Raw genomic sequence first — 27720 nt, forward strand, 5'->3', positions numbered from 1 at the left:
AGCTGCACAGTCAGAGTTTGGCACAAATATTCTCCAGTAACAATAGCAGAATTAGAATTTGAACACTTGAAGAACAAACATCTGCAAACGGCATGATGCAATTTCTCATGTTCCTTTGGGTGAAAAGTAAATTCTCCGATAATCCTCAGAGTTGAATGATATATTGTGAGATGTGTCTAACCACCTGATTTAAGCCGTTACATTTTAAGCTCTACGAACTCTGGCTTCGAGTTACTGAATCAGCTTGGGGGATGAGAGAGACTGAAAGCTGGAATTAGACACAGAGAGGGAATTGAGGTTTTTTCCCCACATATCTGTCAGAGAGATTGCTATGCACAAATTGGCTTCCACTTTATACCAGAAGATAACGAAAAAGACAATAAGGGGAGAAAAGATGAGGTACGAAGGTAAGCTAGCCATGAAAATAAAGGCGGATAGTAAAAGCTTCTTTAGGTATGTGAAGAGGAAAAAATTAGTTAAGACCAAAGTTGGATCCTTGAAGACCGAAAAAGGTGAATTTATTATGGAGAACAAGGAAATGGCAGATGAGTTGAACAGGTACTTTGGATCCGTCTTCACTAAGGAGGACACAAACGATTTTCCTGATATACTAGTGGCCAGAGGATCTGGGGCGACGGAGGAACTGAAGGAAATCCACATTAGGCAGGAAATGGTGTTGGGTAGACTGATGGGACTGAAGGCTGATAAATCCCCAGGGCCTGATGGTCTGCACCCCAGGGTAACTTAAGGAAGTGGCTCTAGAAATGGTGGATGCATTGGTGATAATTTTCCAATGTTCCATAGACTCAGGTTCGGTTCCTGTAGATTGGAGGGTAGCTAATGTTATCCCACTTTTTCAGAAAGGCGGGAGAGAGAAAACAGGAAATTATAGACCAGTTAACCTGACATCAGTGGTGGGGAAGATGCTGGAGTCAATTATAAAAGATGAAATAGCCGCACATTTGGATAGCAGTAACAGGATCGGTCCGAGTCAGCATGGATTTACCAAGGGGAAATCATGCTTGACGAATCTTCTGGAATTTTTTGAGAATGTAACTAGGAAAATGGACAAGGGAGAGCCAGTGGATGTAGTGTACCTGTACTTTCAGAAAGCTTTTGATAAGGTCCCACATAGGAGATTAGTGGGCAAAATTAGGGCACATTGGGGGTAGAGTGCTGACATGGATAGAAAATTGGTTGGCAGACAGGAAACAAAGAGTAGGGATTAACGGGTCCCTTTCAGAATGGCAGGCAGTGAGAAGTGGGGTACCGCAAGGCTCAGTGCTGGGACCGCAGCTATTTACAATATACATCAGTGATTTAGATAAAGGGAATCAAAGTAACATGAGCAAATTTGCAGATGACACAAAGCTGGGTGGCAGTGTGAACTGTGAGGAGGATGCTATGAGACTGCAAGGCGACTTGGACAGGTTGGGGGAGTGAGCAGATACATGGCAGATGAAGTTTAATGTGGATAAATGTGAGATTATACACTTCGGTATCAAAAACAGGAAGGCAGATCTAAATGGCGTCAAGTTGGGAAAAGGGGAAGTACAACGGGATCTGGGGGTCCTTGTTCATCTGTCTATGAAAGTAAGCATGCAGGTACAGCGGGCAGTGAAGAAAACAAATGGCATGTTGGCCTTTATAACAAGGAGTCGAGTATAGGAGCAAAGAGGTCCTTCCACAGTTGTACAGAGTCCCAGTGAGACCACACCTGCAGTATTGTGTGCAGTTTTAGTCCCCTAATTTGAGGAAGGACATTCTTGCCATTGAGGGAGTGCAGCGTAGGTTTACTAGGTTAATTCCCGGGATGGCGGGACTGTCATATGCTGAGAGAATAGAGCGGCTGGGCTTGTACACTCTGGAGTTTAGAAGGATGAGAGGTTATCTTATTGAAACATATAAGATTGTTAAAGGTTTGGACACGCTAGAGGCAGGAAACATGTTCCCAATGTTGGGGGAGTCCAGAACCAGGGGCCACAGTTTAAGAATAAGGGGTAAGCCATTTAGAACAGAGACAAAGAAACACTTTTTCTCACAGAGAGTTGTGAGTCTGTGGAATTCTCTGCCTCAGAGTGGAGGCCGGTGGAGGCCAGTTCTCTGGATACTTTCAAGAGAGAGCTAGAGAGGGCTTTTAAAGATAGCTGAGTCATATGGGGAGAAGGCAGGGACGGGGTACTGATTGGATGATCAGCCAAGATCATATTGAATGGCGGTGCAGGCTCGAAGGGCCGAATGGCCTACTCCTGCGCCTATTTTCTATGGTTCTAGTAATTGATTCTATTATGTTCTGCGCATGTGTGTGCATTTCAATCTCAGTTCCTGTACATCTATAGACGCCAAACAAGAGGGTACAATTGACTCCTGTGCAGCTGGTTTGTTTTACAGGGCCCACCCTAGCACAACATCTGTAACTTATTGCTCTCGTCCACAGGAGAACAAAAAGTCTATAACATGCCCCAAGGCAGATACTTTTTGTGAATTACTTGTAGGTCAAGCTTAAACAGTGTGTAGGTGTATTGCTGATCATTCATTGATTTTACATTACATTATCACAGTAACAAAATTATCATTCAATGGTGTTGGGAGAGGGGCACATATAGAAATCAAAAGCTCTGACAACACAATTTAAAAGAGCCAAGATTTTTTTGAAAAATAAATGTAATAATACTGCACAGAACCACAGAAACATTATTCTGTAGCTTTTCAACAAATATTATAGAAACAAAATATGTTACAGCCAGTGAGTATACAATAGCAGAAATATAGGCCTTCATTTATGTTACATGCAGTTAATTGGTTTCTAACATGTAAAACTTCCTAAACAAGTAACTGCAAGATTCTTCATGTAGGTCCCTAGTCCAGTACTTTATCATGTAAACAAGCTTGTGGGTTAATATCAAGCCTCTTACCATAGTTCCCTTTACACAACCCTATCTTGTTTTGTTTTAGAGCACAACAGTTTATCTTTGAATGTTCTAATTTTCATCAATACGCTGACATTCATATACAAGGGAGGGGGTGGGGAGTGGGGGGGGGGAGAAAGAGAGAAGTATGTTTTATTTCCAAGTCAAACACTAGTTGAAACTCCCTTTTCACAGGTATTCCACTGGGAGCTTTGTGAGAAAGCCCCAACACTCTTCTGCCACCTCGTTCCAGAATGGTTTCTCTTGATTATCCTTCATCCTCCCTCAATTCCAGTTGATCGAGTGTTGCTAAGCACCAGTTTGGGAGAACCCAAGGTTTGACCTTACTAAAGGGCCACACAATCCAAAAGATAGAAATCATTATATTCCTCTGCAAACAGCATTCATTTTTGGATGGATAGAACTCTGGGAAAGTAGCTATTATTGACATTGATGGCTCTCATTTGAAATCTGGTGTCTGGCCCCAGCCCACCATGTAGATATGTACACAAGGGCAAAAGTGGGCTGTACTCTGATACCTTTCATGAACCATTTTTATCATCACTTAGAATGAGCGTTTGGATATCAGAGGGAAGTTAGTCAGAACCAGACTTCAGTCTTGAACCCAAAAGGGCTATGACTGCAACAAATCTTTATAAATTGCCAGTAATCATCTGCAAATTTTTTGAATGAGTGTAGATAATATTGTGCGTTAATGTTAGAACAGTGCCGATATGTGGTGAATGACAGATTGTGAGTAGATGTCCACATTGTAGAAGACTTCCTACCACCAGCCCCGACCCACAGCATATTCTCCTCTTCCTCCAATCACATTCATGACTATTATTTCTGTTCTACTCAAAGCGGGGAGGAAATAAAGAAGAACGAGCAGCAGGTAGATTGCTAACTTTCTAGGTTAAATAGATTGCCCACTCCATTCCTTCCCAACTTTAGGATTTTCCAATATCATAACACAAATGCTACAAATTTTTAGGTGGGTTGGCAGGAAGAAAGAGGCAGATATATGAACTTGTGGCAGTTCTGTGCTTAAAAGTTATTTTAATTCTATCCCTTCACTTGAACATAATACTTTTTTTAAACTTAAATAGCCATTAAGTGAGAGGTGACCTTCATTGAGCATTCCTGAGGTGAATTAATACCAAGCATGACACACTGCCCAGCAACAATTGCTGCAATTTCTCAACCTCAAGGGTCTCTGAACAATTTGATAAAGGGTTTTGGCCAGAGAAACTAATCTTGAGTTTGTTGTGCTAGTTAAGAAACACAGTGAGATTTACTGTGTACTGCACCTGGCAAAATATAATTAGTATTTTAACCATGCCCGATGTCTACTTCACTGTTGCAAAGGTCCAAAAGTAGATAAAGTGCAATAAAAATAACTGAGAGAACCTGATGAGAATGTCATAAAACAATTTTACAGCAAAACCTTAACTGGGCATCCTGTTCCCTGTGGCTTGTTCAAGGACTTCGGGTTTATAGATAATGGTCAAGTCATATTACGCATACTTTATAGAGTTTGCTGAGATATTCGAATCACATTCTATAACTCTTTCTTTTTTTCTGTTGGTCCTGTAAACCAGGAGACTTGATTAGTCTGGGATAGTTCCTTGCTGCTTGTTTGTTGCTACTAAGGAGCGTCCACATTGGAAACAAGTTTCTGTTTAATTGTTACTGGTTTGCTCAAAGCAAATGTCTTGAAGCTCTCTGTTGTGCAATCATTTGATTCCTCTGAGGCTTGGGTCTCTACTAAATATTTCTCAAATTTGTCAAGGTATAGAGGTCTCTCAGGAAGCAAGTAGTAGTGTGTCGAGCTCACCTTCTTCCCATCTTCAATGATTGGCAAAATACATGGTACCCGTGTCGTTGCCCCATCACTTGCTTGCCGTTGGAGGACTTTGTTGCTGACATATTTGGGATCAGGTGCAAAGCTTCGTGTTGGTGGCATCACCCCATTGAGGTAGGCCGGGAGACTTTTGGGACTTGGGGTGCGTGAATTGCTTCTGGACATAGGTTCCCTTGGAGGAACCTTTGGTGGTTTGTCCTCATCACAGTGCATGGCTGACATAACCTCTGCAGACCATCTCCGGTAGTCATGTTTCACTGGCCGTGGGGGTATGGGTACTCGAGGGGGAATCTCAGGCTTTACCTCACTGGTATTTGTCAATGAGTTTGAGAGGCAACTTGCATTTTTCAGTATGGTAGGCTTGTTGTAGGATCCAGCTGGGCCCGAATGCGAACGCCGTAATTTACGGTGGGGCTTAACAGGTTGTACAGTGACCTCTTTATTTTCCAGACAAGTATCTTTTATAACATGGCAACTCTCTGGTAATCTAGTGCGACTGATACTCTCAGAGTAGGCATAGTTGGTCTGCCCACATCCACGGAAACTCCTTCTGCTGGGAGCGCCATATCTGAAGCCCAATGGTCGGTTATCATGCAAGAGCAAGTCAGTTTCAGAGTTCGTAATGGACTCAACCTCACTGTCCACATCATCGAATAACTCATCACAAGGGAAAGGCAGTGGGGGGAGCGGCTTAGAGCTTCGGTCACTGGAACATCCAAAATTAATTAGTGCAGTTGCTCCCCTCACTGGTGTTTGAGGTGGTGACAACACTGTGCTGTTTACTGAGAGTTTCTTAAAATGAGGCAAAACCTGATCCTTTTCCAGCTGTACAAACGATTCCTCAGAGTTTTGCATTTTCAGAGGTGGTGGTCGTATCTTGTGGAAGGATGATCTTCCAAAGCAGCAGTATCTATTCAGTCCAAATGGCTCCTCGTCTTGTCCTATTTTATGGGAGGAAAGGATTTTCTTTTAAAATGTTAAACATCTCACAGCTTCCTCTCTCTCCTTCTGCATTTTGCAGAGTTCGGAGATCCAGTGCCACTGGTTAATCAGCATCCCTCTCAAGAATTATTTTGAAGACCAACCAAGAGTTGGTCTCAGAGCCTGAGATTGTCTCAGTTCATGTGAAATAGTTTCACAGTATTACAACAAGTAGGAAAAAAAGTTTACCAAACGAACACGGAGGAACAAAAATAATTGTCAAGGCTGGTGCTTATTGTCCACGAATTATCGTTATAAGGAGTCTTCCCGAGCCTCCCACCCCCCACAGGTTATGTGGGTTTTTCTCACAACAATCAGAGTGACTCCCAACTGGTTCCTTAGTGCAGGGCCATTTGAAAATGTATAATAAATGCTGGCATTGTCAATAGCAGCCACCCCCCCCCCCCCCCCCCAAATGATCAAATAAATAATTTAAAAATAAACCATCACAATTACCTTTATCAAAAGTAATTTATGTATAAAACAGAAATGTTCAAACATTTACCCTACTTGAGTGAGATACTTACGTTTGGTTGAAGGTACACTGTAGGGCCGTTTATGGGGAGCAGCATTCAGAGCACAGGTCACAGCCGTGGTGTCTGCAAAGAAGGTGCTAAAAAAATACAAATCACAGAAATAAAGTTTTTCAAATATCCCCGTAAACTGTCCATCAGTAAAACACAAATGGTTTTCCCTTTTGATCTCTTCTGATCCCATCCTTCCAAGACAGCAGCCTTGAACCCTCTCTTTCCATTATGAAATCAAAATTATTCCTCAAATTAGTCGTGGGAAACCTGATGGTACTGATGATTTTTACTTTTTCAAAGTTGTTAAGAAAATACTTGAAAAGGGCTTGAAAGTCCCAAACACATTCACAACTAATTCTACCCAACCCACCTCTCATCTTGGGTATCAGCCTTATTATTTTACTCTGCACAGCAAGATCCCATATTGAAGTAACAAGATCTTAATTTACCAGTCTGAACCCTGATGGAGGTCCTTTAAAGTATCAGCACAACTGACATGACAATATAATCTTATTGTGCAATGTTTATTATGTGATTGATGAATCAACTCTAGTCCTCTCCATTTTCCCAATGATTTGTTGTGGAAGGTCATGCTTCCCATTCAGTGTACTAGTTTCAGCAACTACAGCAAATTTAATTTACTCTAGATCAGCCCCGATCCCGACACGGACCCAACACCACCAAACTCGAGTCTTAGCATGATAATTACCCACTATGTTTGCAAAGAAACCTCATATGCTTTCACAGAAAGATGTTTGAAGGTAAAACCACTACATCATACTACCTTCCTCATCAATTAAGATACCACCTCCAAAACCAAATGGTACCCTGTTTGAGCGACTTACTTGTCCAAGGTACTTGACGGATTCCAACAGCTTTTGTTGTTGATGACACCATGAGTACCATGCATGAAGCAATTACTCAGTGGACTGTGGATCTCCTGTGCTGCTAGTCCAGCACTCGACATGTTGGCAATTTAGAGATGACACCAATCCTTTAAAGTCTGTGTGCTCTCTTCTTCAAGTTAACAGAGTCTTGCATTCCTTGATAAATAACAAGTCTTGAATTATTCAACCAATCAATATTCTGTAGTCACAATCAATAGCTGCAGTATTCTTTTCACGCTATCAAGGTAGAGCTATTGAGGAAACCGAGAAGTATAGTACTTTCTCAATAATCTTAAGATTTTTCTGATTTGAGAAAGAACATGTCGGGTAATCAGATGAAATTAACATAAGGAATAATCTTGCCTTTATCCTCAGCACTTTATCTCAAGTGAATGTATTTGTCAATGACAGTATTGGTAGGAGTGACCATAACTTAGTCCTTGTGGAAACAAAGCCCCCGTGTCCTCATTCTCAGGGCAAACTATCAAAAACAAAGACATATTTACTGTGTAAACTTGAGATGCTGTAACAAGCGATTTAATCATTTTAGACCATGTTTTCTTTCACCTGAAATTCAATAGGATCACGATCAAACATGGAAGAACCCCGACTGAGAATTCTTCCCTTTCCTGGCTCATACTGGTTGTTTGTTATACTATCTAATATACTAGAATTGACTATTTAAATTATACATTTAAGAGGAATCAGTTAGGTGGCTTAAAGCCAGATTGTAAGAAGCATCTGTCAAGGGCAAAACAAAGCCTGGCAAGTGGTGATGGGTGGATACATGTGAGGGGGGTGTTGATGCTGCCTGGCCCACTGAGTTATTCCAGCACATTGTGTCTTTTTCACAAACCAGCGTCCGCAGTTCCTTGTATCTCGACAATGTTGTGTAGCATTAAAATCATGTTAAATGGGATAAACTCAGAATTGTTGGTTATCGTAATCTGTAACCTGACAGTTTAGCACATCCTCACACTATCATTTCCATCAAGCCAGAGGCCCAACCCTGGTTTAATGAATACACAAGGACATGCTGGGTGTAGAACCAGGCACATTTAAAACTACAACACTGGACTGTCTGCTTGCTAAATAGCAAAAACAGCATGCAACAGAACCAAGTGGTCTCATAAACCAACAGACATCCCAAAGACATGCAGTTTGGAGGTTAATTGCCCAAGTGCAAGAAGAAAATGTAACAAAAAACGGGATATGCATAGGATCAGTATAAATAGATGCACAATCTCAATGGGTAAAAAGACCAGTGTCTGTGCCTTATAACAAAAACTCTAATGGTTGGAATTTCCTTGAGCAGGTTCTGATTTTAAAAAGATCTACAGACAAAGCCAAAACACACCTTACTTATCATAGGTACTAACTAACCTGTGCTTTAAATCCACAATTTTCAGTTTTATTTGAAGGACTTTAAGCATTTACATTTTAAGAGTTTTTTTTTTGCTGGGGGGGGGGGAGGGGGGAGTGAGGAAGACAGGACAAAGGCAAGAATTCAATAACCCTGTATACCCACATGGGGCAGAGGGGTGGACTTTCTTTTAACTATGCCACTCATTTTGTAGCCCAATATGTGCCTCCAATGGCACCCTTTGACCAGAAATGATATTGGTCATTGACGAACTGAAAATGGAAAACAAATAAAGTGAATTACAGTTAGAAGATTAGAGGCATAGAGTCATAGTGATTCAGCATGGAAACAGGCCCTATGGCCCAACTTGCCTACACCAGCCAACATGTCACAGCTACATTAGTCCTAACTGCCCACATGCTTGGTCCATATCCGTCAAAACCTGCCCTATCCATGCACTGTACCTGTCTAACTGTTTCTTAAACATTGAGATAGCCCCTGCCTCAACTACCTGCTCTGGCAGCTTGTTCCATGCTCCCACCACCCTTTGTGTGAAAAAGTTAGCCCTCAGATTCCTGCCAACTCTTTTCCCCTTCACCTTAAACTTAAGAGTGGAACAGTAAAATATTTAGAGTGAGGCTTCATGCTCCTGTCCTTTTAAATTAGCATCTGGTATGGAAAAATCCTTTCCCAAAATCAAATTAGGTTTGAGATCCTGGAAAATGTAGAAGAAATTAGCTATAATTACAATAAACGAATGGATTTGAATCGCAGGAAAAGGAAAATTCAGCACTAACCATGATAATATTGATACAAAAAGAGAAGGAATAGAAAAAGGTAAGAAGCAACCTCACTCCTTTTTCCTGACATGTCCACGACGTGAAACAAGGTTCATTTTTGATGTGGATTGCTACAGCCCATATTTCAATGGTTTAAATAATCTGGTGCTACTTTCGATAACTAAGTTTATAAGCTTTCCTATATTATCCAGATATTCGATCGCCTCGGCTTTAAATAGAAGTCTCTGGGATCCTCAGTTACAAAAGGACCAGGCCCCCTTTCTAGGCACCAATTTTAGAATTCTACTTTTCAAAGGACAGCGTGTAACCTTTTCGTAGAAAGGGGAATGATGTCAAAGGGAGTGGCAGATTACACTGACTCTACTCATCAATACTCAAGTAGTGACTTCACTTCCTCTCCATCAGTTACACAGGAAAACGATACCAGCTAAAAATGAAGATGCAGAGAGCATGTGGAACATTCAGATGGATGCCGGGGGGCCGGGGGGCTAGATTGCTATCCGTAAATAGAGTTAAAGATGAAGAGCAATATCACTAGTCAAGAGAAACTTATAGAGAGTTTCTGCATGTGCTGTGCACAATTTAGAAACTTAGAGAGCACACTGCACAATTGACTACCCAGACCTTCCAGTCACACTACCTTAACAGACCAAGTCCAATGCACTGAGCCAGTATGGCAACTCACCATGAAATATAGATGAATCTCTACAGGAAAATGTAGACGACGGAAACACAGCATTATGATTCTCAGGATGCTATTCCCTTTCTGTGCAGTGGAACACAATGAGGACCCCAGTGTTAAATGAACATCCTCAAACTAGTTAAACACTGCATTATCACCAAACTGAATTAGATGAATGATATATTTTCTTGGTTCTATTGTTAATTATTTAAACCTTTTCAAACCCAATATGCTTTGAACGGAGATCAATGTTAACTAGATTCACACGAGACAACTGATGCTGGAATCTTGGGCAAAAATAAAAGCTGCTGGAGGAACTGAGCGGGTCCATCAGTCTGAACAAGAGTCCATACCCAAAGTGTCAAATATCCATCTCCTCCATGGATGCTGCCTGACAGATGCTGCTTACAATCTGGCTTTAAGCCACCTGCCCGATTCCTCTTAAATTTATAATTTAAATAGTCAATTCTAGTATATTAGATAGTATAACAAACGACCAGTATGAGCAAGGAAAGGGAAGAATTCTCTGTCAGGGTACTTGTTCCATGTTTGACCGTGATCCTATTGAATTTCAGGTGAAAGAAAACATGGTCTAAAATGATTAAATCGCTTGTTACAGCATCTCAAGTTTACACAGTAAATATGTCTTACATGGGCAAAGATCCTGAGGGGAGCAAGCAGCAATCTGAGATTGTAGGAGATAAAATGGGCTAGGAGAAAACTGCCACAAGTTTAAAAACACAATCCAAAGAGGATACCAACGATCCATATACATACCTTCAATCTAACTAAACAAACGTATAGTATTTTGGTTAGGCCACATTTTGAATAACGTGTACAATTCTGTTCACCCTATTGCAGGAAGGATGTGGAGCCTTTAAAGGGTGCAGAAGAGGTTCACCAGAATACTACCTAGTTCAAAAGGATATTAACTGCAAAGAGAGGTTGGACAAACTTGAACAGTTTTCCCCAGGAGCATCAGAAGGCTTATGGGAGACCTGGTAGAAGTGTATAAAATTATGAGAGGTATGGATAGGGTAGAAAGTCAGAACCTTTGTCCCCAGAGTGGAAATATCATAGACCAGAAGGCATAGGTTTAGGTATAATTTTATAGAGGCTGTGGTGCTGGAGGCAGATACAATAAGTGAAATTAAAGAGGCTTTTGGATAGGCACATGGATATATAGAGATGGAGGGCTAAGGATCGCGTGCAGGCAGAGGAGACTAGCTTAACTTAGCATCATGATCGACATGGATATTGTGGGCCGAAGGGACTGTTACTGTGCTGTACTGTTTTGTTGTTTTTAAACACGTATCCTCTCTTTATACATTATATTATTATTACCAAAACCGCCAGACAGTAATGCCACATTTGCAATCATTTCAGCTTTTCACCAAAATCAAAGTCAGTACAACCCAACAGGAAAAGATCTCTAATGCTGACAGCAGCTACTCAGTTTAGAAATATAATTCTAGGCAAAACACACAATGCTTAATTCTGGAGCCGAGCTGCTGCCAGCAATAGATTTAGCTTTAATGAATAAAGGTTCAGAAAAACCCTCAAATTTTACACCCTCTCCCCTCATTTTAAAGTACCATGGAAGCAAGGCTTTGTGCATCCCAGAAGCTACTTCAGTCGGATTTAAGCACTTGTATTTAGGCTTGTCTCCATTAATTCAAACACAAGATGAGCCATCAGAGGAGAAAGAAATGCTGATTCCAGGTGATATGTTACACCCGAGCGAGAAAGAAGCTTGCAGCATCTTAGTATTGAATACATCTTTTCAATATCCATTATGTTAGCAGAGCTTTCCTATGTTATTGTTGCAAGAACAGTCAGAGTACGAGTAATAACACCTATAATGTTTTACATTACTGATTTGTGGTGTTACAGTTTATTGATGCCAACAGGAAAAACAAAATCCAGATGAAACAAACTCTGAACTGCTGAATATATCCATAACTGATATTTCTTTTCAAAATGTTTTTTTTTTTTTTTAAACAGAAAGATTGAAATATAATAATGCATTTCAACAGGATGTTGGTTAGAAATTTAATTACGAAGGAAAAAATTGCAGTGCTCTAGTAAAATATTAAGAGTGATATTAATTGGATAGCTCGAAGATTTGTTACAAACATGGCAAGGTAAACAGTGCCTTTTTATGGTGTTCTATTCAATGATACACTCCCCTGTGGTCATTAAATACTGCATTCCCCTCTCCCCAGAGTACAGTATTTTGACATTTATGATTACATTATTTTAATTTGAAACAAACTTAATTTAAAAGAAAATGCTCAAGCTACCTTGAGTAAAGTAATTTGAATTTGTGTTCTCTGGGATATTATTCCACAAGGATTGCAACTGCACATCCAAAAAGTTTCTAGGTTAGAGAAGGGTGATAGAAATCAGTCAATGTACCTACATTTTATTCCTATCCTGCAACCGTCTTTAATAAGTGTTAGTTACACAAGTCGGGATGCTATGTGCACTCCACCAGTTGGACCCCTGATGAGTTTCCCTGTATAAATTCCCACATGAAAATCAATGACTCATTTGGGATATTGGGGCAGTAAGCAACTGGAGGACTGTATCCGGCAGGAAAACAGATATGTTTGTAAGATAGTTAGGCACCATGCCACTACCAGAACAAATGTTTTAAGTGTTCTGCCTGTCCTGCTGAGTGACTCCAGCATTTTGTGTCTATCTTCGGTTTAAACCAGCATCCGCAGTTCCTTCCTACACATGCTTTAAGTTGCTATCTAAATATTTTCTCATCCAATTAGTACTGTAGCATTTCTTCAGGGCACCCCGGGAGCATCATATATAGTTATCTTCAGTTTTTAAAATGTGTTTGTGCCATGTGTTCAAAGCTAGTGTGTGTTTCACGGGATTAGAAAAATTAGTTACCATCTGAAAATGTAATGCATTTGAGTATTTTGGAACAAATCCAAGAAAAGCACAGTGCAGACGGTTTAGACTGTATCGTTTGCCTCTTGTAAACAAACTGCTTTAAAAAGGGGGCAACTGCAGGAAACGGACAGAGGCGAGAATGTCACTTTAAATCTTTATTCACTGGACTGTTTCCAAACCTGGATGCCTTGCTACTGGAGAGACAGAAAAAGATTTACAATGCCACAGCATACATGAGAAGGAAGAATTTAGTTGTGAATTTCACTGACCTTTAATAACAAATCTATCGCAATCGCTGATAGATTTGAACATTATCTCTACCATTTGCTGGTTGAAAACAATCAGTAGAGGAGGAAGTATATAGATTAAGTTGGACAGACCTGGAGGCCAGTGTCTGTCCAACTCCAGGTACCGGTCAAGTCATTTTACTCTCTAACTCAGAAACACATCTTTTATCCGATGCACATATCTTGAGGTCGGTAATATTGTAGTAATATTTTTATTTTTACAAAAAGGTCTCGTAATTATTACTACACCAAGTTTAATAAAGTTAATTTTAACCATTCTCTTGTACCATTTTTGCATGCACAATTATTTTGGAACCAATTTTGAAATGGTGTAAAACACTTGCAAGTTCAGGTTATATATTAAACAGATCGGAGTAGCTCAAGGCTAATGATTTATAGGGCATTTTGTTCATTTGGCAGCGCAATAAACACGATATCGTGTCGAGTTACTTGGAAAATATTGCAGTTTTAACAAAGGAATTTGCAGCAAACTAATCAGAAGCCGGATTGATTTAGATAAAAATAATGAGAAATAATTTTAATATGGAATTTATGAGCGAGCTTTCCCGATCAAATATATTCGGAACGAGCGAACTGAGACAACGGAGACCAGTGAATGGCGAGAAACTTACCTACCTCTTGATGGATTTCATGGGGCAGGAAATCCGGCGTAAATTCTTCAATCGTCCCGGCTCAGATCAGCAGTGGATACATCAACATTTCTGCAGGCTGCTTTTCATCTCTACCTCGGTCTAGCTCCTCAGTCTAATTAAATGTTTCTCTGTTGCAATATGCTCCGCAGTTTGCTTAATAAAGGCGGGCTCTGAATTCTGATGTCATTATCAGGACGTCTTCCTCCCGCCCACGGCTTACAGTCAGCACACTTACTTACCTCTGCCTTAAAGAGGAATTATCTACAAAAAGGGAAAATACAAACCTAAAATTAAAAACTGTGACCACTCGTCCTTTATCCTCATTTAATACTAACCTGAAAAGGTAGCAATGAAGAGATAAGTGAAACCAGTTTTATTGTGAATTTAATTTAGTGGGGTCCACCACTGTCCATCAAAATGACTTAAGTCTTGCAGAAGCCAATATACAAAGGCAAATTGAAACAACATCGATCTTAAGTTTTTTTTATTAACCAGCATCTGCAGTTCCTTGTGTCTATGTCTTCTGTTTTATGTTGCCTGGCAATGTGGCTTTTAGATTGGTACAAGATTCATGTATCAGTACATTTAAATGTTTAAAGTAGAAACAAGGAAATGTAGATACAAAAGAAGACACGAAGTGCCGGAGGAGCATTTAAACGTTTGGTTGGCTAGATCCGTTCATCTAAAGTTTTGTAACAGAGGTTTACAGCAGTGAAAATGGCCTTTCGGCCAACCATGTCGATGCTGATCTCTTTGCCCATCTATACTAGAACTGTGTGCGTTTATGCCTTGCCTACTTAAATGTCTTTCTTAAATGCCTCGCAAAGGTAGTAATTGTATCTGACACCACACCTCCTCTGGCAGCACATTCCAGATATTATCTTTTCCATGCATAAAAGGTATAGGCCATAAAAGGTTACTTTAAAATTTGCAAAAATGAATGCAAAAGTTTTTAAACTGTCAGAGGAAGAGTCCTGACCCAAAATCCCATCTGCCCATTTCACTCCATAGATGCTGCCTGACCCCCTGAGTTCCTCCAGAAAAAAAAAAATCTTGGCTTGCAGTATTCCCTTCAGGAGCGTGTACATTGACATGTATTTGTATAGGTATTTGCATATAAATAAATATATGTCTTCACTCTCCCTGGCTATTTTGTACAACAAACCATTTTCTAAATCCTCCCCACCTTCTCTATCTTTAACAACCTGGATGAATGTGAAAAGTATAAGGGCAGGCTTGTCACTAAAATAAATGCATTTGATATCACAGATTGTGTGTGGGTCTGTGTATCTGTGCTTGTGTGTATATCTCTGTATCTGCATAATTGTTGTGTATGTGTAAGCCTACATGTCAACGCCTACTTTTTTCTCACTGATTAGAAGCTTGCAATAGTAATACTATTTTTTTAAATCTAGCAAATCTTCCAATCCTGGCAAACATTATGTAGCATTTCTCAAGCACAATCCAGGTGTGAATAGACCATAGAAAAAAGTTTGTTTACATGAGCAGCCATAGCTTGGCTTCCTGCATAAGGTATGAGAGACACGGGTATCCTAAGAAGAATCAGTGATTCAAAAGACGGAGGGAAAGAAACATGGTTGTTTGTCAAGGTTTGCCATGGGAAATAAATCAAAATCGACAAATTAATTTGTGCACAGAATATTAGTTACATTTCAGAACAGTCCTCGGTGGGTTTTGCAATGCTGTTTGCAGATGAATCACATTTCATTATTACCTCTAATTGGTCGTTATCTATTTTGAGTAAAAGTACCTGGATTATATATGATTAAAAAAAAATAATAGACTGAAGAGGAACAACATTTTATTGTTCTGCTCTGAAGAAGATTGTTGAAGAGACTGAAGAAGAACAATGTTTATAGAAGCTACAAACTAAAGCGTGGTAGTTAGTAATATATAATAGATTATAGAATTTCAAGCCCTCAGAATATTTCTAGATGGAATTCAGAATTTAGGCTTTTGCTTGCTTTCATTTGAGTGATAGATGTCACTCTTGGTGCAAAAGCAACTTCATCATTAAGCATTTCCAAGTCAGCCATGGCCCAGGTTAGATGCTCCCTTTCATCGCTCCTCAAAATGTGCTTTATATCTAACTTTCATCAAATCAATGTATACCAGGTAATGTTAACATTTCCTTTTCCTACTCCATTTATGTTTGCGTCTTCTCTGAATGAGGCTGGCAATTAATCCTGAATGTATAATATTTTTATTCTATAACCCACTAAACGTTGAGCATGATCCGTAGGCTGAAATTAAACTTAACCATCAACAAACAATGAGTCCGATTGGCCTCATATTCTCCCTGATGTCAGTCTTGCATTTGCCAAATGCTTAACTTGGACTTATCCACAGTAAAACTACTGATGGCCTACAAGGAATCAACTGATTAAGATGGTAATTTTGTTTTGCTGGTCAAATATATATGTGTTTGCAATTGATAACTATTACATTTTCTCCTCCCTTTTTGCTTCCTTTCTTTCATGAGTTGTCCCACTTTTATACAGAGGGAACTTGGGTTCCAAGTCCATAATTCCTGGAAAGTTGCAGCACAAGTAGATAGAATCAAAAAGAAAGCATATGGTATGCATTGAGTATAAACGTCAGGACGTCGTGATGTAGAGTCATAGGATTTTGGTTAGGCCACTTTTGGAACATTGTGTGCAATTTTGATAGCTCCATTACAGGAAGGATGTGGAGGCTTTGGAAAGAGTGCAGAGGTTTACCAGAATTATGCCTGGATTAGGGGGTATTAGCAACAGGGAGAGGTTGGACAGACGGATTATTTTGCTCTGGAATGCTGGATGTTGCAAGTAGACCTGATCGAAATACATAAAATTCTAAGAGGCATAGATAGGGTAGACAGTCAGAACCTTTTTCCCAGGATGGATAAATTAAATAACAGAGGGCATAGTTTTAAGGTGAGAGGGTAATGTTGAAAGGAATTGTGCTGGACTAGCTTCCCCCCCCCACAGAGGATGATGAATGCCTGGAACGCACTGCTGAGGTTGGCGGTTGGGGCATTTATGATAGTGGCATTTAAGAGACTTTGGATATTTAGGGAATAGAGGGGATATGTATTATGTGCAGGTCGGTAAATGATGGTCTTAGCATCACGTTCAGCAAAGACATTGTGGGTCAAAGGGCCTGTTCTTGTGCTGTAAGGTTCCATGTTCTATGTTTTGAAAATAGCCACAGTCATGCTTTAATATTCCAGAAGAATGTTTATGTACAGATGTACTAATGCACTAATGCCCAACCCAGCCACTGCTTTAAATAGTGAGGACAGAGGAGGATTCACATTTCGTTACAATGCAGTGGAGAAATTGATTACCTTTTCCCACCCTTTGGCTGCCAGAACTTCAATGAATTTTGATGGGAATTCACAGCTGTTTTGAGCAATACTTAAAAACATGTTTAACTACACTTCCAACTTTTTAGTTATGCTTCTGCAGCTGCTTTGGATTTTAAAAACCAATCAAGCATTCAGAATTGGGACCCAGTTTAATGTGCAGATTTAAAACAGAGGATTACAGACATCACAGGGATAGAAAGTATGACTGAAATCACAGTTCTTATGAAATACAGCAGCAAAAGGGTTAAAGGCTGGACTTGTGTTGCAAGGGAATTGAGAGCCAAAGATTGACAAAAACTTTTCTCCATAACAGCATTAGTTTATTCCTCAATTTACAGTCAATATAGTTGACTGGAGTATTAGTGATTCTTTTAAGGACAAACCTAACAAAAGCTGTACAGAACATTATGTCCTTAAAAAAAAAAGGAAGGTGTGAGGCTGTTACTGGGTTTTGCTTAGGGCAGCTCAAAGGCAGGAGAGGGAGTGGACTGGTACAACTGGTTTAAGGAGAGGAAGGACTGATAGGAACAGAGATAGTGACAGACATAAATACCTGCTACAAAGGGATCAGAAAGTGAGAAAAAATAGCAACAAAAGAAAATGGAGCAAATAATGAGAAGAAATAATAGAAAACAATCAGTGATGGAAATAAGGAAAATACACAGAAAAGGACAAAAGCACTAGGGTATAAGATATGGAGAGATTGTGAAAAAGTAGGAGATACAGAAAGTGAGGATAACTGAAATAGAGAGAAGCTGAGGGAGAATGGAAATAAAAAATCCATGAACAATTGCACAGAGATTATGTTGGAGAACACAAGACAGAATAACCAAAAATATGCAGAGGATAAATCCACCAATAACAATAAACAACAAAAACATTTATTTACATAAATAGTAAAACATATTAAATGTTCCCAAAAGTCAGAAAAATACAATGATTAGCACCTACCCGTTCAGGAATCTATTGTTCTTTTTTAATTAGAGGGCCAGTGCTTTAATTGGGAAATTAGTATTTAAGTGAAAGAGATGTAGGAATGCAAAGCTCTAGTCTGATGTTAGGTCTCATTGGTGTTTCCTATATTTATTTCCTGATTTATTTTGTTTCAATCCAGGAACATTGCCTTATTCTCTGCACCTTGATGAGTTTATACTTATCATGTCTTGAAACGATTAAAGCAATGGCCTTGTATTAACTTCTGATCTCAGAACATTCAAAGGTGTTTAATAGCAATTAAGTGTTTTTGACGTCCAGTTGCTACTGTAGGAATAGAGCAGCTAACTAAGTGGCAAGCTTCTATAAACACATTGTGACCATATTTTAAATTATGTTGTGTGGGAAATAATTATAGGCCAGAGCAATGAGGGCAATTGTGCTTCTTCCAATTAATACCTTGGGAATATTTATATCCACCTGAGAGACGAGACAGAAGCTGCATTTATTGTCTTACCTGAAAGAAAATGACAACAGAATGTCCCTTACAACTGCACTGGAATGTTAATCAAGATTATATTGCTCATGTCTCTGGAGAGGATACTTGAGCCCATAACTTTCTAACAGACAAGATCACAACCAAGTGGTGCTATGTTTTTAAATAATATTTGCATCTGGTGCTAGCTGTGTCACATTTCATTCCCTCTCCTCTAAATAGAAACTCTTGTGTTAAAACTGAAATTAAAATAATACATCCATAATTTGAAAAAGAACCAACACCAGGAGTTTAAACAATAGAGGGATTGTGCAGATTATATCAGTCTACTGGCGTGCTGAAGGGAGTCACGCAGAAAGGAGTGACATGAAGTGCAGCACGTTCACTGACTGCTGCTGCAACATGGAGCAAGCTAGATTAGACTCAGAGTATTACTTTATTTGTTTAAAACTGAGTGGGAGGCGATTTACGGCATGTGCAGTCACATGCTATATTTCCACGTGTCATTATTGATAGTTTTACCAATGTTTACAAACCTGTTGTGCTGCGGCAAGTAAGAATTTCATCATTTCGTTTCAGTACATATGACAGTTAAACACTCTTGAATCTTGACATTAAATCTGTGTCCTCTGCTTACTGAACTTATTGTTTATTTTTTATCTAATGGAAATATTCATGATTTTACACACTTCTATCATTACATAATTGATTTTAAACATTTCACTGGATAGAAAATGCTTTGGGATATTCTGAACAGAATGTGAAAGATATATTCATTCAAATCATTCTTTCATCAAACATCAGTCATAATTATTTAATATTCCAGAATATTATAGACTATTCCAGCAATCATCAGTAGCTGTCTCGTATAAATGATGTTTGGTGTTTTGTTCGGTACCTTCCCATGCCTCTAGTATTCCCCTCCCTGACTCTCAGTCTGATGAAGGGTCTCAACCTGCCTGATGCTGCCTGATCCATTGTGTTACTCCAGCATTTCATGTTTATCTGCGGTGTAAAACAGCATCTGCAGTTCCTTCTTACACATAAATGATACGGATATCTTTGCGATCTCTCACTTGGACAGTAATTTAGTATAATAGAGGTCTGTTCTTGGACAGGTGTTGTTTCCATGAAGTTTTGGGACAGTCCTTCTGACAAATTGTATGTCCAATATGACAAGACATGTTCTAAACATTTTGTTAGGAAAATAACCGCTTTGGAGTTAACCTTCCCTACTCCTCCCTTACTAATCATACCTTGCCAGAGGGTTGTATCCCTTCTAACCCCAACGTTGATATTGATCAGAAAGATCAGCTTGTACCCTCTGAAATATGGACCAGGTATTTTTTCAAGATTGAAGATCTCCTTGGCTTCAAACAAAGCTTTCAAGATTGGGGTATATACACAGATGACTACCAAATATTGACTGAAACTCACTTTATGAAGATGACATTTCTCATCCAACTTGCCTCTCCTGACAAAGGTGTATCTTTAAAGCAGCCATTTTCTACCATCATGCCTGAATTGTGGCTGTAATTTCATTGTAGCTTTATTATTTCAAAATAAACTTTATTGATAAAAATATATACAAGAAATCCAAAGTAGAGAAAAACATTCATAATGTTGTTCCACCTATACATTTCTAGTGCTATTGGTTCTATTCATTTCTAGTACTTTTGATTCTATACATTAGTAGTGTGACCAGTTTCTGTATGCAGGGCACCATTGTCTCCCATGTGGAGTTGTTAACCCCCCCCCTCCCCAGGTCATCATGCTCCACAGAACCCTCCCCCGCTCCCTTCAATCATCCAATGAAACAAGTATGCCTCTCTCGTCATCGACTGCAACTTGGATGGAACATAACATAATATGTTGCTGCAGGAAGCCACTGGTGTCGTATGACACAGAATTCTAGCTGTCCCACCATATTAAATAAAATTGCAGAGTTTAGTTTACATTCATTAAAGCAAACTAGTTTGTGATCTGCATTCTTTCTTTCAACTATTCCAAGTCAGTGTGCTCCCCCAGGCCAACATCCTTAGCACTGAAGCACCAGTGACACAGTTACTAGTAACACGGTTAGCTGTGCTGAGCAAGCCACATCATTGACATGCTTGACACAAGAGTCTCCAAAACAGATACGCTATTCCAGCCTCTCTTGCAGAAAACGATTACCAGGTGAACTGAGAACATTTCAAGAATATACACAAAGCCTCCTTGAAAAATGTCACATCTTCACTGCTTCCTGGAATTGCTAGCTCATGGCCACTCAAAGTAGAGAAGGCACATTTGGAATGATATTGAGAATCAATTCCATGCATTAAGAGTGCATGGAAGCCATGTGTAAATGGTGGAAGGACTGCTCCAGTCCAGAAATTGTCACCTCAGAAACCATGAAAATAGAATGAGAGCAAGCCATTTTCAATTCCAAAGACAAATTTCACATTAATTAATCTGGATATCAATCAGGCACTGTAATATTAATTAGGATATCTTAAAACAGTGATGATGTTGTGTGACAAATATTAGTATCAAGATAAAAGTGCAGGTACTCGGTAATATTATTGCAGTACTCTATGATATTGGTTAAGATACTGTAATGTAAATCACACACCATATCATATCTGTAATATCCATGCACAATATCCAACATTTAATAGCAGGTGTGAGTGCGTGTTTCCTTTATTTTCCCAGGTAATTGCTGAACATAGATTTCCTTGGTATTCTCTCTGAGGGAAAGATTCAACTCCAGTTTATTTTACATTGTGAGCTTTTCAGTCTGGTGAATTGAGTTTCTAAATGTATTCATGCAGCAACAAACTGGTCAATCGATGGAACAAAAAGGGCACTCGTGCAGCACTAAGACAGTGTAACATGGGCTGCCAGACAGGTTATGCTACAAATGTAGAATAAATAACTGTGGAAGAGGAAATAAATGAGGATGTAGACTTTTTAAACCAGACGTCGCTGTCACGTGATGATTTAGCATATCGTTTCCTACATTTTCAGTCTTTCTGCTGCACCATAGGACTAAGCATATTTGGTCTTAGTCCTAACCCACACCAGAATTGTGATGCTAATATTTAGTAGCAAAGGGTGTGTATGTTTACAGATACAAAGGAGCAGATTGACTGAAACAATTTTATCAGCTGCAGAAGGTGGCAGTGTTGCTGTTGGAGAAGGCCCAGAATTATTTTTTTTTGTTTTCAGATCTGGCAGTGGTAGCATATTTCTGTATCAATGTCATGCATCTGCTGTCCATGAACAGCGAGGTATTCATGCCAAAGCAGACCTTTGCAAAAGGATTATACATTGCCTCTTTGTTAATGCAAATGAACCAACACGCTAGAGTATTCAAGGACATCTTCAGCCTCGCACTTCCACAGAATTAAGTTCCCACTTGCTTCAAAATGTTTTATCTATTATACTGGTGCCTAAGAAGAGCACTGTGACCTGCCTCAATGACTATTGTCCAGTAGCACTTATACCCACCGTAATTAAGTGCTTTGGTTATGGCACTGCTGTCTCAGAAATGATCTGGATCCTCTTCAATTTACTTATTGCCACAACAGGTCGACATGTATTGCACAGTCTTTCCATGTCCTTACAAAATGCGTGGACTGTCTGGTAGGGGTGTTCACGAACACCTTTAATCTCTCCTTATTCTGTTTTGAGGTACTCACCTCCTTCAAGAAGACTACTATCATCCTGTTTCCAAACAAAAATCAAGATGTCATGCCTTAATGATTACTGTCGAGTGGCCTTAACATCCACCATCATAAAGTGCTTTGAGAGGCTGGTTATGGCACACATTAACTCTAGCCTGCCAAGCAGCCTTGATCCACTACAGATCAGCTACCACCATGACAGGTACTCCACTGATGCCATCTTCCTGGCCCTACACTCATCCTTAGAACACCTGGATAAGAAGGACACCTACGTCAAACTCCTGTTCACCGACTATACCTCTGCTTTCAATACCATTATCGCAACCAAGCTCATCACCAAACACGTGGAATTTGGAGTGAGCACTCCCCTCTGCAACTGGATCCTCAACTTCTTGACCAACAGACCCCAATAAGTGAGGATGGGTGACAAATCATCCCCTATGATAATTCAACATTGGTGCCCCACAAGGATGCGGTTTCAGCCTACTATTCTCCTTATACTCTCATGACTGCAGCCAATTACCAACTCAATTTACAAGTTCACAGCCAACACCACCATAGTGGCCCGGAGTACAAAAAGGAGATTGAGAACCTTTTAACCTGGTGCCAAGACAACAACCTCTCCCTTATTGTGTATGAAGGAACTGCAGATGGTGGACTAAAGAGAGACACACCATCAGTCTGAAGAAGGGTCTCCACCCGAAATGTCACCCATTCCTTCTCTCCAGAGATGCTGCCTGTCCCGCTGAGTAACTTCAGCATTTTGTGTCTTTAACCTCTTCCTTATTGTCAGCAAGACAAAGAGAGAATTGTGATTGACTTTCGGAAACAAAGTAGTACATACATTGATGGTGCCAAGGTGAAGATGGTCGAAAGCTTCAAGTTCCTAAGAAGAAATATCACCAGCAATTTGTCATGGACCAGCCACATTGAAGCTATGGCCAAGAAGCATACCAATGCCTTTACTTCCTTTGAAGACTTAGGAAGTTCAGCACATCCCCAACAACCCTCACCGAATTCTACAGATGTGCAATAGAAAGTATATTATCAGGATGCATCACAGCCTGGTTTGGGAACAGCTCCATGCAAACCTGCAAGAAATTGCAGAGAGTTGTGGATGTAGCACAGACTATCGCACAAACCAACCTCCCTTCCATTGACTCTATCTAAACTTCACGCTGCCTCAGCAAGGCCACCAGCATAATCAAGGACCAGTTTCACCCTCTTCGCCCCCTCCTCTCTCCCGTCAGGCAAGAGGTCCAGAAGATTGAAAACACATACCTCCAGATTTAGGAACAGTTTCTTCCAACCTGTTATCAGGTAACTGAATGGTGCTCTCTGTGGCCCTGACCTCCTATCTACATCCACCATCATGTCATAGATAATCACATCATAGACCTCCTTGTCTACCTCATTGGAGTCCTTTGAACTATCTTTAATTAGACTTTGTCAGACTTTGTTTTGCACTAAATGTTGTACTCTTTATCTGTGCAGTGTAGTCGGCTTGATTGTAATCATGTACGGTCTTTCCTTTGACTGGAGAACATGCAAACAAAGCTTTTGACTGTACCTTGGTACATGTGACAATAATAAACTAAACTAAACTAGAATTTATGTTTTTGTGTGTTGTGTGAGTCTTTACATCCGTAATGCTGCTGCAAGTAAGATTTTCATTGGTATCGGTAGTTCACAATACTTGTGCATCTGACAATAAACTCGACTTGACGTGACTGAACTTGATCAACTTTATCTGGTATATATCCAAGGAATCCAAAGCATTGTTCTTGCAACAGATAGATCTTCTTTAAGAATTTTAGGTACTGTGTAGTTTCATCATCCTCTGTCCCTAAGATCATAAGATCATGTGATAGGAGGTGTCACTATGGGTAACTCACATGTAATTCTGTTTGTACCTATGTTCATGTCTCTAGTTTACCGACACCAATCCTTTAGAAAACTTTGATGTAATCGCTCAACTTGGAAGCTATACATGGGCCAGCTGATTATGTGCGATGGTTAGGAAAGAACTGCAGATGCTGGTGTAAATCGATAGTAGACACAACATGCTGGCGTAACTCAGTGAGACAGGCAACGTCTCTGGAGAGAAGGAATGGGTGACGTTTCGGTTCGAGACCCTTCTTCAGGTGGTTAGTATACAGTTGTTGAAATCAAAGCGGCCACCAGTTCTGTGCAATAAATGACGGGCTCAAGGCTCTTAGACTTTGCCTGGTATTGCACCAAGCATTTTATTGTGTACAACCATCTGCCTTCTTCTGAACCCTGCCTCGTCAGTCCCATTCTGAGTCCTATGCTGTCAAAGAAGCTTTTGAAAGTGCATCTTGCAGCCATAGTGTGCCATTGGTGAAAGTTTGAGTTTTCAGAGTGTAGATTGGGTGTCAATCAAATAGGCTGATTTGTGCTGAATGGTATTGAGCATCTTGAGTACTACAGAGCAGCAGTCATGTGCACACATTCAATCATCTAATTCGTTAGGTTTAAGTACTGGCCAGCAAACTGCAAAGAACTCTTCTTGAAAGTGGTATAGGACATCACAGTGATGTAGCTGGTGGAGCTGCTGCCTCACAATTCCAAAGACCCGGGTTAGATCCTGACCTTGAGTGCTGTCTGTCTAGAGTTTGCACATTCTCCCTTTGATCACGTGGGTTTCCTCTGGGTACTCCAGTTTCCTCCCACATCCCAAAGATGTGGCGGTTTGTGGGTTAATTAGCCTCTGTAAATTGCCCCTGGTGTGCCAGGAGTGGATGAGAAAATGGGATAATATGAAGCTACAGTAAATGCATGGACTCGGTGGTGTGAAAGGCCTGTTCCCATGCTGTATCTCCTGGCACTACAGGACCTTTTACATTCATGTGAGAGTTCCAACAGGTTAACATCTCATCTCAAAGATAAAATCTCCCTCCATAATGCTCTGGCCTATATTATGAGCTTCAAACCTACGGAATAAAACTTCAGCCACATTGCCTGCTGACTTGGAGGGGCAGTGTCACCTGGCTAATGTTAACTATTCAGCATTTCACATTGATCCAGTGTGTCATGTGTCGGTAATTGGCTTGGCTTCCTCTGACCTCTCAACGGTCAACTTACATAATAGCCATAGATTGTTGCAAATACACAGTTCAGTCACCCAACTGATATGTTGCAATAGTTAGCCAGTATGCTGAATCAATCAATTAAATGCATGGGTCAGATCACATGTCATACTTCCTTCAGTATTATAGTATCTCCGTCACGAGGAGCCTTACAGTGACTAATAACTTACTCACTGAATCTGGTTTGGATTCCAGCTTCCTTCTGTGATTAGAATTGGAACTCAGAGTACATTTTCATTCTCTAGGTCTATTATTTTTGGGAGGGCTCGGTATCATTTATTCTTTATTGTCACATCAGAGCTCCCGTTCTCGCAACCGCAGGAGATGCAATACCTGTTCCTATCCCTCCTCCCTCGACTGCCCAGGGACCAACAACAGTTCTTTCAGGTGAGGCAGAGGTTCACCTGCACCTCCTCCAACCTCATCTACTGTATCCGCTGCTCCAGGTGTCAGCTCCTATATATCGGCGAGACCAAGCGCAGACTCAGCGATCGCATCGCTGTACACCTTCGCCCAGTCCTCCTCGGCCTACATGATCTCCCAGTTGTCAAACACTTTAACTCCCCTTCCCATTTCCACACTGACCTTTCTGTCCTGGGCCTCCTCCATTGTCAGAGTGAGGCCAAATGTAAATTAGAGGAATAGCATATCATATTTCACTTGGGCAGCTTACAACCCAGTAGTATAAATATTGATTTCTCTAACTTCAAGAAACCCTTGCATCCCCTCTCTCATCATCCCTCCCCCATCCTAGTCATCATATTAGTTTTACTATGTAGGAAGGAACTGCTGAAGCTGGTTTACACAGAAGATTGACACAAAATGCTTGAGTAACTCAGTGGGACAGGCAGCATCTCTGGAGAGAAGGAATGGGTGATGTTTCAGGACGAGACCCTTCTTCAGACTGTGCAGCTTATTTTTACTGTCATTCTGTTGCGTCCCTCTGTTTACTCGTTGTCACCTCTCCCACATCCAACAGTAGCCAATCGTGTACTCCACAATTCCTTGATTATCGCTGCTTTTTACATATCTTTCATTTATATCTCCTAAGCACTGTCTGTATCTCTCATTCCCATTCCCCCTGACCCCCACAGTCTGAAAAAGGGTCTTGAACAAAAACGTAACCTATTCCTTTTCTCCAGAGATGCTGCCTGATCCGCTGAGTTACTCCAGCTTTTTGTGTCTGTCTCATAGTTTAATTGGCTGAAGTTAAAGCAAATGACAATGTAAACAAAACAGAGGTGCCAAATGCTGAAGGACATGTATGTCAAGTCAAGTCAAGTCAAGTCAAGTCAAGTTTATTTGTCACATACACATACGAGATGTGCAGTGAAATGAAAGTGGCAATGCTCGCGGACTTTTGTGCAAAAGACAAACAACAAAACAACCAAACAAATTATAAACACAATCATAACACACATATTCTTTTACATAATAAATAATGGAACATAATGGACAATAATGTACGCAGTATGCCAACCATCGCCTCAAAATTATTTTTGATTTAACAGATTGCAAGAACTAATTTTTTCCCTTTCTCTCTCGCGGGAAAGAAGCTGACTTTTCCTGGATTCAGGGCCAAATGATCCCTGCAGATGCTCTGACCGGGTTTCTGGGACACCACCTCCCAGAAAGCCCTCTGGTTCAATCCCATCCTCCACTGAAGATTCTGATTTTCATTATGGTTCAGGTGCCCTTCTACCCTGAAAGTGCTATCTCTCAATGGGATGAAGAACCATCCCAGCATGAAAATGCTGTCTGTCTGTCTGTTTAGAAGCCTTTCTCTCCTGTTGGTTCTGAACTTAATGGGATATATGACCTCACTTAGCCAATAGGTTGTGATTTTAAGTCACATAAAAGCTAAAGGCACAGACAAAATGCTACATTTATATTACTCCTTCTCCAACACTTGTACTCCTATTTTCTTTTCATCCCCCACTCTCAGATGTAGTCCTCATATCATGCCGCTCTCTAGGTTAATCCCCATTTCCTGATTTGGTGTAATTGAAAATCTGGCTTTGTTCCAAGACATTTTGGGTGGGATCAGATAAAATAACACTGTTGAGAATAGACAGGGCCTGAAGAAGGGTCTCAACCCGAAACGTCACCCAATCCTTCTATCCAGAGATGCCGCCTGTCCTACTCAGTTACTCCAGCATTTTGTGTCTATTTTCGGTGTAAACCAGCATTGACAGTTTCTTCCTACACATTCTGTTGAGAGTAGGATTGATTTTTAAAATATTTTTAAAGTCTAACAGTCGCAGCGTCATTCTTGATGTT

The 27720-nt window shown here is 40.2% G+C and overlaps 1 protein-coding gene across 2 annotated transcripts; it reads right to left on the bottom strand.

The window, feature by feature from the left end:
* Positions 1 to 2209: 2209 nt before the first annotated feature.
* On the bottom strand, positions 2210 to 14816 carry LOC129711574 (ERBB receptor feedback inhibitor 1-like). 2 transcript variants are annotated; one of them, XM_055659288.1, is made up of 4 exons: positions 13847 to 14816; positions 7127 to 7324; positions 6282 to 6367; positions 2210 to 5714 (listed from the first exon to the last, which is right to left on the bottom strand). In XM_055659288.1, the coding sequence occupies exons 2-4, from the start codon at positions 7246 to 7248 to the stop codon at positions 4558 to 4560; spliced, it is 1365 nt and encodes a 454-aa protein (XP_055515263.1). In that variant the 5' UTR covers positions 7249 to 7324; positions 13847 to 14816; the 3' UTR covers positions 2210 to 4557. The 2 variants fall into 2 exon arrangements, with proteins under 2 accessions (XP_055515263.1, XP_055515262.1); XM_055659287.1 differs by having other exon boundaries at positions 13843 to 14816.
* Positions 14817 to 27720: the final 12904 nt, after the last annotated feature.

Source organism: Leucoraja erinacea, chromosome 30, assembly GCF_028641065.1.
Source record: "Leucoraja erinacea ecotype New England chromosome 30, Leri_hhj_1, whole genome shotgun sequence".
Lineage (NCBI taxonomy): Eukaryota > Metazoa > Chordata > Chondrichthyes > Rajiformes > Rajidae > Leucoraja > Leucoraja erinaceus.